General features: G+C 53.4%; 1 protein-coding gene across 3 annotated transcripts in view; it reads left to right on the forward strand.

Moving 5' to 3' along the window:
• Positions 1–18483, forward strand: part of LOC140895985 (butyrophilin subfamily 1 member A1-like) — a 47656-nt gene that overhangs the window by 18286 nt on the left and 10887 nt on the right. For all 3 annotated transcript variants that reach the window (XM_073307024.1, XM_073307025.1, XM_073307026.1), the window contains 6 exons: positions 2118–2138; positions 6241–6261; positions 13724–13744; positions 15683–15703; positions 17232–17252; positions 17500–17520. In XM_073307024.1, the coding sequence (XP_073163125.1) occupies positions 2118–2138; positions 6241–6261; positions 13724–13744; positions 15683–15703; positions 17232–17252; positions 17500–17520 (126 nt within the window). The remainder of the gene's footprint in view (positions 1–2117; positions 2139–6240; positions 6262–13723; positions 13745–15682; positions 15704–17231; positions 17253–17499; positions 17521–18483) is intronic.

An 18483-nucleotide genomic window follows, 5' to 3' on the forward strand; every position in this document is an offset into this window, starting at 1 on the left:
AGGGGGTACACTTTCTGAAAATGTAGCTCCATAACCCTACCAAATCCTTATCACCACAATCCCAATGCCACAGGGTAGAGATGGGACAGAGCAAATAAGGATTGATGAACCACACATAGGCTGTCTAGACTTCACACCACTTGAAGTGACATGTTGCGTGTGGGTAGCTACATATAATAAGCCATGTCTACACTTACCAGGGATCGACGCTGCTGCAATCGATGCAGCGGGGGTCAATTTAGCAGGTGAAGACCCACTAAATCAACAGCAGATTTGTTCTCTGGTCGACTTCAGTACTCCACTGGAAGGAGAAGATTAATGTAAGTCGATTGGAGAGCGTCTCCTGTCGATGCAGGGCGGTGCAGACACGGCAGTAAGTCAACCTAAACTACACTGACTCCAGCTATGTTATTCACGAAGCTGGAGTAGTGTAACTTAGGTCAATTTACCGTGGTAGTGTAGACAAGGCCATAGTGAAAAGCAGGCAGTGTCCACACTGCAATGTGGTATGAGTCAGTGAAAAACTCTGGCCTGGGGGAGGCAGTGAGGAAAGGCTCCAGAAGCAGGGTGGCAGCAGGACACTACATTGCTAAAAACAGCTGTGTAGGTGGGGGAAGAATTGTTTGGGTGCATAGCCGTCAGGTTCAGGCATGTCTGTACTCTACGCTCTTAAGCAGTGACTCACCATCTACACAGCTATTTGTCCCCATGCGAGGGGGGCATGCAGGGTTTGTACTCTGCACGCTGCTGTAGGGAGTGTGCAATGTAGGTGTACCCATAGTAGCCTGAAGTTAGGCACCTAAATCCATAGAGAGAGGAATGCCTCGATGTTCACCCATCGCTCAGACAGACTCCCGTTGAGCTTTGTGCTCAGCATCTCTGGCAGTCAGGACATATTTAAATACCTTATGCCCCTGTCCAGCAAACTCTTATGCATGCACCTACACATGTGCGCAAACATTTGCTGGGTCAGTGTTGACAGAGTGAGATTTTCTAAGATGCCTAAGTGTGCATTTTCACTGGGAAAACAAGATGCTAACATTGGTACTTACATGTGTTAGCTAACCAGAGGTAAAATACCTGATGAAGACCAAGCAGGTTGTATTTTTAACAGGAGTTAGCCGGTCATGGTCAAATTATTGAAACAGAACATTGATTGACATGAACTGGAATAAAGTTCTGTTTTTCAGTTTGTGGAAGTTCAGGGGATTTTCTGACTTTTTGTCTTGATTTGAGCTGGGAAGAAAAGTTGACCTCTTGAAAATACTTTTTTTTTTAATTATTCATAATTTTAATTATAAGAATACAGTGTGTGTGGGGGGAGCCAGTTGCATTTGAACAATAACTGACATACAGTTTGCTCAAATATATTTGGGAGTGGTCTCACGAAACATGATCTGCTGAACAAGTCCGTAGTTCTTGAGATGTTTCGAGGGGCAAGAAAACTGTTTCCCATCCAGTTCTACAGTTGTGTATAGGTCAGCCCTCAAGCAGATGAGTAACTTCACTCCCATATACATTTTCAGGACTGGCCATACATGTAAAGCACATTGACAAATAATCATAGGGTACTCACTGGGAAAGTCTAACTATAATAAGTTACTACGACTAAAGAGATACAGTAATTGAGCTTGGAAGGATAAGGTTCTAATTGGTAGTGTTGGTCAATGTTGATTTTGCCATACATGTACAAACTGAACAAAGAAGATTTCCGTAGACAATAGAAGTTTACAGGTAGGCAAAGTAATAAAAATGCTGCTTGAGAATTTAGGGTTTGATTTAAGGATCTTTACTTTGTATATTTGGACATGCAAGGCTGAGAATTTGGGTTTTAATGGTTATAAAGATTTACCTTTCTCAATCTCATGTCTAGTGTCCTCAAATCATTGTCTGACACCACCACCACCCCCCAAAGTTCCCTCAACTGTAGGAATTCAGATAGATAGATAAATATAAAAAGCTTAAAATAAACATTATCCATCAAGATTTTAAAAAATGGAATTCTGCCTGGCATAATAGCTATGTAAATTATTAGAATGCTTAGAATAAAACCTATCCAGAAGCTCATTCTTGTGATATTTCTTTTTTACTCTGCTTTATCTATCTTCTTTCCTTAGGGAAGATCCAGGCTGAAAAATGTAAGTTACATTCTTCTTAGTATAATCTTCTGTGCACATTTGTATCCTTTTGATTTGTTTTAATCTACTCACCAAGGTCTAGGTCCTAAAAGAGACTTAAGTATTGCAATTCCTAACTCCAGACAGTGAGAGAGAGAGCCCCCCATCTCACTATATCCATAATGCTCACACCACATCATGAAGAAACCCTGTCCTTTTTCCAATTGGGTGGGTGCTGCCACTCCAGTGCAGGTGAAAGAGGGCTTCTCTGGGGCTGCAGGAGGTATAAATTCCCTCCAGTTCTTCTGGGCAGCAGTCCTCTCCCCTTCAACTTGCTTCGGCCCCTTGGAGCTCAGTGGTTAAAGCTGTCGCCTGGGCTGTGGGAGAGCTTCTTTCCAAATCCCTGTTCTGCCTGATTAGGAGCAGGGATTTGAACTTGGGTCCCCCACACCCTAGGTGAGTGCCCTAGCAACTGGGTATTCTGGGACAGATGCAGAGACACTCACTTTCTCTCACTCTTCCTGATCTGGTTGCTCACACCTTTTTTTTGGTGTAATGTGTGGTCTGGGCATGCCTACTGGATCAGGTCCCACAGGCTAGACAGGGGAATGCCTAGCCAGAGTATCTCCCCAAGCACCTTTGTGCCACCAGGACTCAGGCAGTTGTGTGCATGCCCAAAGGCAGAAGCTTGAGTGCCTAAGGGATTTAGGCACCTATAGGGTGGGGAGAAGGCAACTGGCAGCGCATTCTCTGTGAGAGCTCTGAAACTTGCTCCCCTCCTTGGTCTGCAATAGTCTGTGTCCCACTGCTTGATATGGGACACGGCAAGAGCTCCATCACCCAGACAAATCAGACTTCTGTGATACGTGATTATTAAAACCAGAAATCACATATATTAGGCTCTTCCAGATCTTACCCTAAAATCACACTGATAGCCAATCCTTTAGTAACTAAAAACTAAAGGTTTATTAATAGCTTTGAAAAGGAAGAGAGTTGAGATTAAAATGAATCAGATACTTTGCAGCTGGTTTCAGAGTCTGTAGGTCAGGATAATAGCAGTGATGTTAAATCTGCTAGCTTGCAATAAATCTTTGGTTCATCCCAAATACTGGGGTCCTCAGTCCATTGTTCAAAGCTCTTCTTTGTTAGAAATTGTAGTCCAGAAATGTGGAACAGGAAAGAGGCAAAGAAATTATGTCACCGTCTCCACTTTTATACCCTCAGCCTGTATGCATGGAAAGTTACTGGCACAAACATGGAGTCAGGGATCACATGTCTTCCATGTCCCGCTGAGTCACTGGGCCTCCATTGTCCATGTGCTCTCTGCAACATCCTCTGGAGATGCCCACTGGCAGAGTTCATTCTCCTTAATGACCCATCAACCATGGCTGGCTGGTCTTGATGTAAATCTGTCATGTGGGTGCCTCCACCCTGTTGGCATCCTCTGCTGCACTTCCTGATGTCTAGAGTGTAGTTACAGGACAGTATTCTCCTGGTCCCAGGCTCCCTAATGGAGCTGGGGCCCTCATCAATATCTCAGACCCAGTCACTTGATGCTGCTCAGTGGGTCTGATGATTCCCAGGACCTGCCTATTGGGCTTCTCCCAGGAATAGGGCTGTCTGGTCCCTGGCCCCTCTGGCCCTGAAAGGGGCAGTCTGGCCTGTTACAAAGAGGGTGTGTCCCCAGGATGATGGGGATGGAAAGAGCTTTTTGTAGCTGCTGGCTGCCCATGTTGGCTTCCTTTCCTGTTGAATGTTCTTTTTCATTGCTTCTATGGTGTCAGATTTTTATATTAGTTAAAATTAGAGCTTCTGTCTTGGTGTCTTTATCCAACAATAAGTAAATAGAAACACAAAGCTAAGCTTATTAATCTTGATGGGAAGGAGAGCAGAATGGATAAAGATTCAGTTACAGAATCAAATGAATATTAAATGACGATATAATCTGATTCAAAAAAGCTCTGATAGTCTTTAAAGTTAAGTGCATGTGCATTCCCATTGACTTCGATGTGCCTGGACCCAAGCATGTGTCTAAACACTTTTCTGAATTGACACCACTGATCTTCTACAGGCCTGTGACACAGAAGACAAAAAATCTAACCCTGTCCTACTTTTATTTTCAAAAGCACCCATTGCTTTGCTCTGACTGAATGGGAGTTTCACGACTGACTAACTTCAGCGGGAGCAGAGCTAGGGCAGCCCTACTCATAATCTTTATAGTAAAGACAGAAGAACAGCTAAAGATTCAGGTACAGAACCAAGTAACTATGAGAGGCTCAAGTCATATTAGCCAACTATTAGCATTGTAGGAGCTGACCCTGCAGTCTTTGCACACTGTATGCTGCTAGTGAAGCCAACAGGAGTTTAGGGTACGTGAAAAAGCAGATTTGGTGTGAATCCTACAGGTAATTCAGACCTGTAAATGTCTGAAAGTATTCATTTGTTTGATAGCTAATTGTAGTGAATGCACAAGCATGAATGAAAACTCAGCCTAGTTGCCACCTACCACCCCACACTGGAATCCAGATGGGGTATCAAACACCTACAAACCATACTGAAGAGGGACCCCATCCTGAAATAAATCTTTCCTAAACCCCACTTCTGGCCTTCAGACAACCTCCCCAGTCTCTCCAAGCCCATCATCAGAACAAAGCTCCACACAGACCCGGACACACCAAGTCAAAGCAGCACCAGACCCTACCAGAGCAGATGCAAAACCTGCAGCCGTATCTCCATTGCTACCGTGATCAACCCCCCACAACACTTTCAAGATCCATGAATCCTACACAGGCCTATCACAACAACTTGTGCACTAAATGCCCCAACACCTATGTCTATGTCTACGCCACAACGTATACTGGCAACATACGCTACACTGACATAGCACTGACTGTCCACACCAGCCCCTATGTCAGCGAGAGAGCTTGTCCTGCTGACTCAGCGTCTGCTGCTCGCGGGGACTGGTGGAGTTAAGCTGAAGGGAGACGTCTCTCCCATCGTCTGACAACACGATTAGCGCATTAGCTAATCAGCACGCTTACAGCGGCATACGTGCAGCTGCGCGGCTGTGAACGCGAGCGTAGCTGTGCCCTTTGTGGGGGAAGCCAGACAATCACTACACTCCTAGGCTTTGTCTACACTGCCAATTGAACGACAAAACTTTTGTAGTTCACAGGTGCTTAAAAAAGCCCCCCACCCCCACCCCGAAAGACGCTCATAGGGGGTGGAAGTATTTTGTCGGAAAAAGTGCCTACAAAAAGCATTCACACTGCCAGACTTTTAGCGACATGGCCGTGTCGCTAAAACCTGTGTCGTGTAGACAAGCCCTCAGATGAACTCTCAGGAAACTGATAAAAGACAAAACACCCTGTCACCTGTGGGTGAACACTTTTCCCAAAACAATCACTCTATATCTGACCTCTCAGTCCTTATCCTCAAAGGAAACCTGCCCACCGCTTTCAAAAGGTTTTCATCACTCTGCTAGATACTAAAAATCATGGACTGAACAGAGACTCTGGATTTGGGCTTATTACAACAATCCGTAACTCACTAACCCTTTCTTTTTGTTCTATGACTGCAGGTGTTAATGGGACACTACCTTGAATGGTCCCTTACAATATATGCTAACTAATCTGTTCCACCTTGCCTTTAGCTATGAGCTCAGATTACCTTTCCTAGATCTGAAGAAGAGGTCTGTGTGGCTCGAAATCTTGTCTCTCTCACCAACAGAGGTTGTTCTAATAAAAGACATTACCTCACCCACCTTGTATCATGAATCCAAATGTAATTCATTCATAGATTTAAGGCTGGAAGGGACCATCAGATCATCTAGTCTGACCTCCTGCATGACACAAACCAGAGTATTTCACCCAGTTACCCCGGTATTGAGTCCAGTGCTCTGTGTTCAGCAGATCTTTCAGAAAGACGTCCCGTCTTGGTCTGAAGACATCAAGAGATGGAGAATCCATCACTTCCCTTGGTAGTCTGTTGCAGTGGTGGAAGTTCTAATTTGAGCAATGGTTTTCTTGAAACTGTAAATCAAAATAAAATGGAAAACTCCTTAATATCTCCATTCAGTGAAAAAAATCTTAAATAATGTATTTATCCATTTGTTTTATTTTAGGGAAACTTCTTGAAAATATCAGTAAGTTTCATTCCCTTCCTCCAATATCACCTCATATGTGAAGTTGTGCGCAGTTAAGTTTTTAATTTAAGGGACAAGGTCAACTGAAAAATCACAGGTAACGTCAATAACTTATTAACAGTAATCCCCACGCTATGTTATGGGAAGTCATAATGCAACCAGGATTTTAAAATACTTTGAAGGACTGACTTTCCCTCATTCCTGAATAGCTCATACTCCCGGTGAAACTGAAGGGAGTAGCAGCAAAGCGTCCTGTGGCACCTTACAGACTATCAGACGTACTGGAGTATGAGCTTTCGTGGGTGAACACCCACTTCCCACGAAAGCTCATGCTCCAGTACGTCTGATAGTCTGTAAGGTGCCACAGGACGCTTTTCCGCTTTTACAGATCCAGACTAACACGGCTCCCCCTCTGAAGCTTGAAGGGAGGAGGAGGTTCCCAAAGAATGAAGGTTTACAAAGACTAGTAAGCAGTAAGAATACCGAGCTCTTCTGTAAAGAAACTTCATCGGTAGATCTCAAAGCACTTTAGAGATCATGATCATGAAACTGAGGCACAGAAGGGGCAACTAACATGCCCAGGTCTCCCAGCAGGCCAGTGGCAGAACCATGATTAGAACTCATGTCACCTGAGTCCCCGCACTGTGTCTGCTGGGCCACACTGCCTCTCTAGTAGTAATTAGTGATCGGGCCTAAACATATTGCACCATTCCAAACGGTAAACCTTTGACGGTAACGCTCCAGTCCTTCAGACACTTGTGTTCATGAGAAATTTTTCTTACATGCCTAAGTGTTTTCAGGCCCGGGAAACCATAATGCACTTTTCACCTGCAAGGATTTGTCTACATCAGAAGCACTTTCCGGGTCTAGGAATCCCAGTAGATCACAGGGGGAAAGTGCGGATGGGGCCTGTGCCAGCAAAGCCGTGCTTTGTATGATATAGTAAAGCCACCCCCACGAGCGAAACAAGTGATATCGGTCATGGCACGGTTTGCCGTTATAACTGGATCTCCACAGCACAGCCCTGTCAGCCAGGGATCACACCGCCCCACAAGGGCAGTGGGTATAATAGGCCAGGGGAGGCTAAAACCTTCCCAAAGAGGATGCAGGGCACCCCCCTTTGGAGCTGCCTGGCTGCCTTTGGAGCATTGCCCCTGAAAGGGCCATGGCCCATGGCCCTGCCCACACTCCACCCTGAGACCCCACTCCTGCATTCCCCCATAACCCCCTACCCACACTGCTCCTCTTCCTGCCCTGCCTCTTACCCCATGGCCCCTCCACCCACCACTCATGCTTCTCCACCCCTTTCTCCTGTGGCCCCCTCACCAGCCTTTTGTGACTCTTCACCACTTCCCCCACATTCCCCACCTGCCTCTCACGCTTCTCTGCCCCTTCCCCGGCGCCCCCCACCCCTGCCTCTCACGCTTCTCTGCCCCTTCCCCGGCGCCCCCCACCCCTGCCTCTCACGCCTCTCTGCCCCTTCCCCGGCACCCCCCACCCCTGCCTCTCACGCCTCTCTGCCCCTTCCCCGGCACCCCCCACCCCTGCCTCTCACGCCTCTCTGCCCCTTCCCCGGCACCCCCCACCCCTGCCTCTCACGCCTCTCTGCCCCTTCCCCGGCGCCCCCCACCCCTGCCTCTCACGCCTCTCTGCCCCTTCCCCGGCACCCCCCACCCCTGCCTCTCACGCCTCTCTGCCCCTTCCCCGGCACCCCCCACCCCTGCCTCTCACGCCTCTCTGCCCCTTCCCCGGCACCCCCCACCCCTGCCTCTCACGCCTCTCTGCCCCTTCCCCGGCACCCCCCCACCCCTGCCTCTCACGCCTCTCTGCCCCTTCCCCGGCGCCCCCCACCCCTGCCTCTCACGCCTCTCTGCCCCTTCCCCGGCGCCCCCCACCCCTGCCTCTCACGCCTCTCTGCCCCTTCCCCGGCGCCCCCCACCCCTGCCTCTCACGCCTCTCTGCCCCTTCCCCGGCGCCCCCCACCCCTGCCTCTCACGCCTCTCTGCCCCTTCCCCGGCACCCCCCACCCCTGCCTCTCACGCTTCTCTGCCCCTTCCCCGGCACCCCCCACCCCTGCCTCTCACGCCTCTCTGCCCCTTCCCCGGCACCCCCCACCCCTGCCTCTCACGCTTCTCTGCCCCTTCCCCGGCGCCCCCCACCCCTGCCTCTCACGCCTCTCTGCCCCTTCCCCGGCACCCCCCACCCCTGCCTCTCACGCCTCTCTGCCCCTTCCCCGGCGCCCCCCACCCCTGCCTCTCACGCCTCTCTGCCCCTTCCCCCACATCCCCACCCCTGCCTCTCACGCCTCTCTGCCCCTTCCCCGGCACCCCCCACCCCTGCCTCTCACGCCTCTCTGCCCCTTCCCCGGCGCCCCCCACCCCTGCCTCTCACGCCTCTCTGCCCCTTCCCCGGCACCCCCCACCCCTGCCTCTCACGCCTCTCTCTGCCCCTTCCCCGGCACCCCCCACCCCTGCCTCTCACGCCTCTCTGCCCCTTCCCCGGCGCCCCCCACCCCTGCCTCTCACGCCTCTCTGCCCCTTCCCCGGCACCCCCCACCCCTGCCTCTCACGCCTCTCTGCCCCTTCCCCGGCGCCCCCCACCCCTGCCTCTCACGCCTCTCTGCCCCTTCCCCGGCGCCCCCCACCCCTGCCTCTCACGCCTCTCTGCCCCTTCCCCGGCACCCCCCACCCCTGCCTCTCACGCCTCTCTCTGCCCCTTCCCCGGCACCCCCCACCCCTGCCTCTCACGCCTCTCTGCCCCTTCCCCGGCGCCCCCCACCCCTGCCTCTCACGCCTCTCTGCCCCTTCCCCGGCACCCCCCACCCCTGCCTCTCACGCCTCTCTGCCCCTTCCCCGGCGCCCCCCACCCCTGCCTCTCACGCCTCTCTGCCCCTTCCCCGGCACCCCCCACCCCTGCCTCTCACGCCTCTCTGCCCCTTCCCCGGCGCCCCCCACCCCTGCCTCTCACGCCTCTCTGCCCCTTCCCCGGCGCCCCCCACCCCTGCCTCTCACGCCTCTCTGCCCCTTCCCCGGCGCCCCCCACCCCTGCCTCTCACGCCTCTCTGCCCCTTCCCCGGCGCCCCCCACCCCTGCCTCTCACGCCTCTCTGCCCCTTCCCCGGCGCCCCCCACCCCTGCCTCTCACGCCTCTCTGCCCCTTCCCCGGCGCCCCCCACCCCTGCCTCTCACGCCTCTCTGCCCCTTCCCCGGCGCCCCCCACCCCTGCCTCTCACGCCTCTCTGCCCCTTCCCCGGCACCCCCCACCCCTGCCTCTCACGCTTCTCTGCCCCTTCCCCGGCACCCCCCACCCCTGCCTCTCACGCCTCTCTGCCCCTTCCCCGGCGCCCCCCACCCCTGCCTCTCACGCCTCTCTGCCCCTTCCCCCACATCCCCACCCCTGCCTCTCACGCCTCTCTGCCCCTTCCCCGGCGCCCCCCACCCCTGCCTCTCACGCCTCTCTGCCCCTTCCCCCACATCCCCACCCCTGCCTCTCACGCCTCTCTGCCCCTTCCCCGGCACCCCCCACCCCTGCCTCTCACGCCTCTCTCTGCCCCTTCCCCCACATCCCCACCCCTGCCTCTCACGCCTCTCTGCCCCTTCCCCGGCGCCCCCCACCCCTGCCTCTCACGCCTCTCTGCCCCTTCCCCCACATCCCCACCCCTGCCTCTCACGCCTCTCTGCCCCTTCCCCGGCACCCCCCACCCCTGCCTCTCACGCCTCTCTCTGCCCCTTCCCCCACATCCCCACCCCTGCCTCTCACGCCTCTCTGCCCCTTCCCCCACATCCCCACCCCTGCCTCTCACGCCTCTCTCTGCCCCTTCCCCGGCACCCCCCACCCCTGCCTCTCACGCCTCTCTGCCCCTTCCCCGGCGCCCCCCACCCCTGCCTCTCACGCCTCTCTCTGCCCCTTCCCCCACATCCCCACCCCTGCCTCTCACGCCTCTCTGCCCCTTCCCCGGCGCCCCCCACCCCTGCCTCTCACGCCTCTCTGCCCCTTCCCCCACATCCCCACCCCTGCCTCTCACGCCTCTCTCTGCCCCTTCCCCGGCACCCCCCACCCCTGCCTCTCACGCCTCTCTGCCCCTTCCCCGGCGCCCCCCACCCCTGCCTCTCACGCCTCTCTCTGCCCCTTCCCCGGCGCCCCCCACCCCTGCCTCTCACGCCTCTCTGCCCCTTCCCCGGCGCCCCCCACCCCTGCCTCTCACGCCTCTCTGCCCCTTCCCCGGCACCCCCCCACCCCTGCCTCTCACGCCTCTCTGCCCCTTCCCCGGCGCCCCCCACCCCTGCCTCTCACGCCTCTCTGCCCCTTCCCCGGCACCCCCCACCCCTGCCTCTCACGCCTCTCTGCCCCTTCCCCGGCGCCCCCCACCCCTGCCTCTCACGCCTCTCTGCCCCTTCCCCGGCGCCCCCCACCCCTGCCTCTCACGCTTCTCTGCCCCTTCCCCGGCACCCCCCACCCCTGCCTCTCACGCCTCTCTGCCCCTTCCCCGGCGCCCCCCACCCCTGCCTCTCACGCCTCTCTGCCCCTTCCCCGGCGCCCCCCACCCCTGCCTCTCACGCCTCTCTGCCCCTTCCCCGGCGCCCCCCACCCCTGCCTCTCACGCCTCTCTGCCCCTTCCCCGGCGCCCCCCACCCCTGCCTCTCACGCCTCTCTGCCCCTTCCCCGGCGCCCCCCACCCCTGCCTCTCACGCCTCTCTGCCCCTTCCCCGGCACCCCCCACCCCTGCCTCTCACGCTTCTCTGCCCCTTCCCCGGCACCCCCCACCCCTGCCTCTCACGCCTCTCTGCCCCTTCCCCGGCGCCCCCCACCCCTGCCTCTCACGCCTCTCTGCCCCTTCCCCCACATCCCCACCCCTGCCTCTCACGCCTCTCTGCCCCTTCCCCGGCACCCCCCACCCCTGCCTCTCACGCCTCTCTCTGCCCCTTCCCCCACATCCCCACCCCTGCCTCTCACGCCTCTCTGCCCCTTCCCCGGCGCCCCCCACCCCTGCCTCTCACGCCTCTCTGCCCCTTCCCCCACATCCCCACCCCTGCCTCTCACGCCTCTCTCTGCCCCTTCCCCGGCACCCCCCACCCCTGCCTCTCACGCCTCTCTGCCCCTTCCCCGGCGCCCCCCACCCCTGCCTCTCACGCCTCTCTCTGCCCCTTCCCCCACATCCCCACCCCTGCCTCTCACGCCTCTCTGCCCCTTCCCCGGCGCCCCCCACCCCTGCCTCTCACGCCTCTCTGCCCCTTCCCCCACATCCCCACCCCTGCCTCTCACGCCTCTCTCTGCCCCTTCCCCGGCACCCCCCACCCCTGCCTCTCACGCCTCTCTGCCCCTTCCCCGGCGCCCCCCACCCCTGCCTCTCACGCCTCTCTCTGCCCCTTCCCCGGCGCCCCCCACCCCTGCCTCTCACGCCTCTCTGCCCCTTCCCCGGCGCCCCCCACCCCTGCCTCTCACGCCTCTCTGCCCCTTCCCCGGCACCCCCCACCCCTGCCTCTCACGCCTCTCTGCCCCTTCCCCCACATCCCCACCCCTGCCTCTCACGCCTCTCTCTGCCCCTTCCCCGGCGCCCCCCACCCCTGCCTCTCACGCCTCTCTGCCCCTTCCCCGGCGCCCCCCACCCCTGCCTCTCACGCCTCTCTGCCCCTTCCCCGGCGCCCCCCACCCCTGCCTCTCACGCCTCTCTGCCCCTTCCCCGGCGCCCCCCACCCCTGCCTCTCACGCCTCTCTCTGCCCCTTCCCCGGCGCCCCCCACCCCTGCCTCTCACGCCTCTCTGCCCCTTCCCCCACATCCCCACCCCTGCCTCTCACGCCTCTCTCTGCCCCTTCCCCGGCACCCCCCACCCCTGCCTCTCACGCCTCTCTGCCCCTTCCCCGGCACCCCCCACCCCTGCCTCTCACGCCTCTCTGCCCCTTCCCCGGCGCCCCCCACCCCTGCCTCTCACGCCTCTCTGCCCCTTCCCCGGCGCCCCCCACCCCTGCCTCTCACGCCTCTCTCTGCCCCTTCCCCGGCGCCCCCCACCCCTGCCTCTCACGCCTCTCTGCCCCTTCCCCGGCGCCCCCCACCCCTGCCTCTCACGCCTCTCTGCCCCTTCCCCGGCGCCCCCCCACCCCTGCCTCTCACGCCTCTCTGCCCCTTCCCCGGCGCCCCCCACCCCTGCCTCTCAGGCTTCTCTGCCCCTTCCCCGGCACCCCCCACCCCTGCCTCTCACGCCTCTCTGCCCCTTCCCCGGCGCCCCCCACCCCTGCCTCTCACGCCTCTCTGCCCCTTCCCCGGCACCCCCCCACCCCTGCCTCTCACGCCTCTCTGCCCCTTCCCCGGCACCCCCCACCCCTGCCTCTCACGCCTCTCTCTGCCCCTTCCCCGGCACCCCCCACCCCTGCCTCTCACGCCTCTCTCTGCCCCTTCCCCGGCGCCCCCCACCCCTGCCTCTCACGCCTCTCTCTGCCCCTTCCCCGGCACCCCCCACCCCTGCCTCTCACGCCTCTCTCTGCCCCTTCCCCGGCGCCCCCCACCCCTGCCTCTCACGCCTCTCTGCCCCTTCCCCGGCACCCCCCACCCCTGCCTCTCACGCCTCTCTGCCCCTTCCCCGGCGCCCCCCACCCCTGCCTCTCACGCCTCTCTGCCCCTTCCCCGGCACCCCCCACCCCTGCCTCTCACGCCTCTCTGCCCCTTCCCCGGCGCCCCCCACCCCTGCCTCTCACGCCTCTCTGCCCCTTCCCCGGCGCCCCCCACCCCTGCCTCTCACGCCTCTCTGCCCCTTCCCCGGCGCCCCCCACCCCTGCCTCTCACGCCTCTCTGCCCCATGGAAAAAAATCGTGGATGCTCAGCACCACCCCCCCCCCCGCCTTCCCCCAGTGCCTCCCACTTGCTGGGGTCAGCTGTTCAGCGGGGTGCAGGAGGGGCTGCGGGGAGGGAGTGGCGCAGGGACAGGAAGAGGCAGGGGGAGGGGGAAGAATAGGGTGGGAAGAGATGTGACCAGGGAGCGGGGTGGGACGAGGCAGGGCAGGAGTGGGGATTGGTGGGGGTGGAGCATGGGGCACGGCAGGGGTCGAGCAACCCAGGGAACGCAGGAACTCGGCGCCTCTGTCTCCCCACGTGCCTGGCTGACGTCGCTATGCCAACAGGCGTCTGTGGTGTAGATCTGCTCTTACTGCCCTACCAAGGCAATATGACCAGAGGCCCTGATCCTGCAGACACCTATCTTCACTGCTGCGCATTGTGCCCTGGAAATCGACAGTAATTCCGGCGCCCAGGGTACAGAGACTTATGCACGTACTGAGCTTTCGTCTCGTCGTCCTGTTCAAGTCAGCGGCTCTTTACAGGGTTACAGCCAACTGCCCATTTGGGATTGGGGTCAAAGTAGATTAATTAGAGTGCTTATAATGAAAGCTGACCTTGAGATCCATAGCCTTGAGAAACAAAGCTCTTGATAGGCTTTCATTTACTGATCTAGTTCTTTCCCTTTTTTTTCAAGGTGATCTTCAAGAAGAAATTAGTAAGTTATAACCTCCTCTAATGCAATGGTTTGTATGGAGTTGCTAGGCTAGGCTGTGTCTACACTGGCAATTGAACGACAAAACTTTTGTTGTTCAGAGGTGTTAACCCCCTTCCCCCCCCCCAAAAGACAAAAGTTTTGCCATGACAAGTGCCAGTGTGAACAGAACGTTGTTGGCAGAAGCACTCTCCTGCCAACAAAGCGAACGCTGCTCATTGGGGGTGGGAGTATTTTGTCGGCAAAAGAGCCAACAAACAGCGGCTACGCTGCCCGACTTTTAGCGACAGGGCTTTGCCGACAGTCGTGTCGCTAAAAGCTGCGTAGTGTAGACAAAGACCTCGTAAGTACTGTAGGCTTCAGTCACCGGTAGGGAAACGACATGACACCCCAGGCTTTGTGAATAAATTTAAAGTCTGGGATTTTCAAAAGATCCGAAGGCAGTTAGGCACCCACTTTCCACTGAATGTCAATGAAACTTGGGTCCCTTACACACTTAACCTGCTTGGAAAATCCAAGCCCAAATCAACTCTTTGGAACAGCGTCTGTCTTTATTCTGTGTTTGTACAGCACCTACCACAACGGGGTCTTGACCCAGGGCTGGAGTGCCTCTGAACTACCCAATGCAAATAATAAATAACTAATAGAAGTGCTGGCTCCCATTTTCAGCTGTGGCCAGAGGAGGACATAAAAGAGCAAGTTACGGCTCCCTGACTCTGGGACCAGTCCTGCAGACCCAGCACAGACATAATCTGTGTCACTCTGGTCATTTTCCAGCCCCAGCGCACCTTCTTCCCCGGAGGCTGCTGAGGGGGTGGTTCAGAAGTTGAGTACACCAGCTCTGGGCCTGCTAGGGACTCCATCACACCAGGGAAGCCTTCAGCTTGGGACATCCAATTGCTTTTTAGTCTAGACGTCAAAAGGGCCCACAAAGTAGCAGAAAATCCAGTCCCCTGCCTCAGCCACATCATTATTAATTATTGTTATAAAAATGCTAGAATGTGTTGCCCAAGTTGTAATCTTCGGCATAAGGCGTACAGCTTGGCTGGGGTGGTTTTTTGTTTTGTTTTTTTGAGGGGGGATTGTAAATTCACTGAAATATGTTTTTTTAGGGTACTGAAACTATTTGCAAATTTGGGTTGAATTCACTGAATAATTTCAACTGAAAACACTTAAGAATTCAGAAATGGTAAAATGGTTTGTTTCAAAAATGTGAATTCAAATCAATATTTCATTTAGAGAGTGTCAATTTGAATCAATATTTTGTTTCAAAATAGCCATTCAGATTGATATTCTAAACATTTTGTTCAACCAAACTGTTTTGTTTTTTTCATTTCTCATTTTGTGAAGGAAAAAACAAACTGAAACAACAAAAGTGTGTGTGTGTGTGTGTGGGGGGCAACGTTCAGTTTGGCCACCGAACAGAAAAATCAACAATTCACTGAGCTACACCGCTGCTGACAGCTCTGATTCTGTTAACCAGAAAAGTAGAAAACAAGCCATAGCCTCAAATTGTTAGTAAAGTATTAGTGATTTCAAGGCCTACTTTTCATTCCTTCTGTGTGCAGAACTCCCAGAGTAGTGAACAGGAGTTTGGGATGCACAAAAAATGGAAAAAAGATCAGTAACAAGTGAGCAGACAAAACCGTCTTGCACCCATCAAACTGGTAACCCTTCCAAAATAATTTCCAGAGCCCAGCCCCACACAGGATCACACGTATGAATAATGCTCTTCCGGTGCATAAAGATTTGCAAAATTGGGCACAACTAACACAGGTCTGACCTGTAACCCGAGGGTGCCTACTGGGAGACATATACGGTAATAAGAAAGAATAATTTTGTGCTTGTAATGAAAATGGTCTTTCATATCTGTAGGCACCTGGACAGGAGCACGACATTTGTATTTATTTTTATCTGTTTTGTTTTTTCTTCTTTCCTTAGGGAGATTGCAGGCAGAAATCGGTAAGTTAGCATTTTCCTCGTATTCCCTTTTGTACATAGTCATCTCATATGAAGAATTTTAACTCTATTCTCCAGCACAATCCCCCTCCCTCCCCAAGGTTCACTATGCACTAAGGTCACCAAAAGGCAATGGGAGAAACATGAAAAGGAACAGAAATAAAGGTTTCCAATAGAAACTCTGACGCTGTTTTATTGTTCGCTGTAGCATCCGAGTGATTATAGGCCAAGGCCCCAATTCAACGTAGCACCTAAGCAAGTGTTTATCTTGAAACACATGCTTAAGTGCTTTCCTGAATTGGAGCCATAACATAATAGCGTTGTGGCAGACAAGAGACCGTCTAAACCTATTAGGGTGGCATTATCAAAAACACCCGGGACTGGCCTAAATTTGCTCGTACTGAAGTCAATGGTGAAACTCCCACTAACTTCAGTGGGAACAGAGCTAGGAAAATACTACCCTTAATCTTTATAATAAAAGCAACAGCACGAATAAAGACCAAGAGAATTGTAGAAATGCAGAATTGGAAGGGACCTCAAGAGGTCTTCTAGTCCTGCCACTTCCCCCCATCCTGCCTTGGTACATGTGGGTGAAGCATACCTAGACCATCCCTGAAGGTGCCTGTCTGATCTGTTCTTAAAAACCTCCAGTGATAGAGATTTCACAACCTCCCTAGCTAGAGAAGCAAATAAATATTGAAGGTTCAAGTCATATCAACAAACTATTCCCATGTTAGGATTTGATCCTGCAGTCTTTGCACTCTCGATTGCTAGTGAAGCCAACAGGAGATTAGGGTCTGTGAAGCAGAATTGGCCTGAATCCTACAAATAATTCAGAGCTCTAAACCTTTGAAAGGATCGATCTGTATGTGTAGTGAATCCAGAAGTGTAAAGCAACATGAAAGAAAAAAGAAAAGGAGGACTTGTGGCACCTTAGAGACTAAACAATTTATTTGAGCATAAGCTTTCGTGAGCTACAGCTCACTTCATCAGATGCATACTGTGGAAAGTACAGAAGATCTTTTTATATACACACAAACCATGAAAAAATGGGTGTTTACCACTACAAAAGGTTTTCTCTCCCCCACCCCACTCTCCTGCTGGTAATAGCTTATCTAAAGTGATCACTCTCCTTACAATGATCACTTTAGATAAGCTATTACCAGCAGGAGAGTGGGGTGGGGGGAGAGAAAACCTTTTGTAGTGGTAAACACCCATTTTTTCATGGTCTGTGTGTATAAAAAGATTCCACAGTATGCATCCGATGAAGTGAGCTGTAGCTCACGAAAGCTTATGCTCAAATAAATTGGTTAGTCTCTAAGGTGCCACAAGTACTCCTTTTCTTTTTGCGAATACAGACTAATACAGCTGTTACTCTGAAACATGAAAGAAAAATGTTAGTGCTGATGATCTTGATATGTAAAAAATGAAAAAAAATCCTTGAAATTTTTATTCACTGCAAGTTCCTAAATAATTTGAATGAAAATATAATTTAATGATATCATTTGTATTTGTTTTTGTTTTATTTTAGGGAAACACCTTGAAAATATCAGTAAGTTCTATTTTTCTTCTAATGAAATATCTAACATGAAGTTTTAGGCAGCAAAGAAAAATCCCATGTAATGACAATTGAACCCAGATATTGCAAAGACATAAGCCAATATGTAACTTTATGCAATTCAGTGGGACTCTTACACGTGAATAAGTGTTTGCAGGATCAGGCCTAAATCTGGATGCACTCAGATAAAATATTACAAGCTTCTAATTATTTATGTGGATTTCTTTCTCTCTCTTTTTAGGTGAACTCCATGAAGAAATTAGTAAGCTATATTTCCCGCAGTTGAAACTTTTTTGTAGGGTGTTACTTTCCATTATAACATAATTTTCTTTTTCTACCCTCAAAGTTCCTGCAGCTTTAGATTAGACATACAGTGAATGATCTGATGTAAAAAGGCAATGTGAGAACATGTTTAAGTGACTAGAAGTCAGGGTACTGACTCAACCCTGGTCTACATGGGTGGGGGTGGGGGATCAATCTGAGTTACACAACTTCAGCTATGTGAATAACGGAGCTGACGTCGACGTACTTAGATCTACCCACTGTGGTGTCTCCACGGCGGTGAGTCGACGGCTGCCGCTCACGGCGCTGGAGTTCTGGAGTCGATGGGAGACTCGGGGGTCGATTTATCGCGCCTAGGCTAGACGCAATAAATCGGTCGCTGCCCGCCGATCCAGTGAGTAGTGTAGACATACCCTCAGCATGCTGACTGAGAGTGGCCGCAGCAGAAGATGGAGAGGACTCAGTAATGGCTCCCTGGCCAGTTCGACACAGACCCCAGCCTTACTGTCGAGTAGCCTAGAGGGGTGGAATTTTTTAACCAATTTTATTTTTAGGGGGGAAAAGAGGAAATTCAGTGACATCAAAATGTTTTGAGAATTCATGTTGAATTTGCCAAATTGTTTTGGTGTAAAAAGTCTGAAGAGATTGAAATGTTTTGGTTTCACGTTTTCAAAATGCAACATTGAGTTTTTGATTCAAAATGACTTTTTGTTTTGAAAATTCCTTTATTTTATATTTTTTAAGAAAATGCTTGAAATCAGAGCAAGGCGTTTCACTTCAGGTCAAACAAAGTATCTTGGTCAACCTGGAACTAATTTTTTACTGAACTTTTCAGTCACTGAGAACAACTAAATAAAAAATCTTTGTGGTTCAACCTGAAATGCGCCTTCCCCGCCAACTATTTGGAATTGCAGAGATCTGAGGAACCTGTTATTCGCCCAGC

This window comes from Lepidochelys kempii, chromosome 11 (genome assembly GCF_965140265.1).
Source record: "Lepidochelys kempii isolate rLepKem1 chromosome 11, rLepKem1.hap2, whole genome shotgun sequence".
In the NCBI taxonomy this organism is placed as follows: Eukaryota; Metazoa; Chordata; order Testudines; family Cheloniidae; genus Lepidochelys; species Lepidochelys kempii.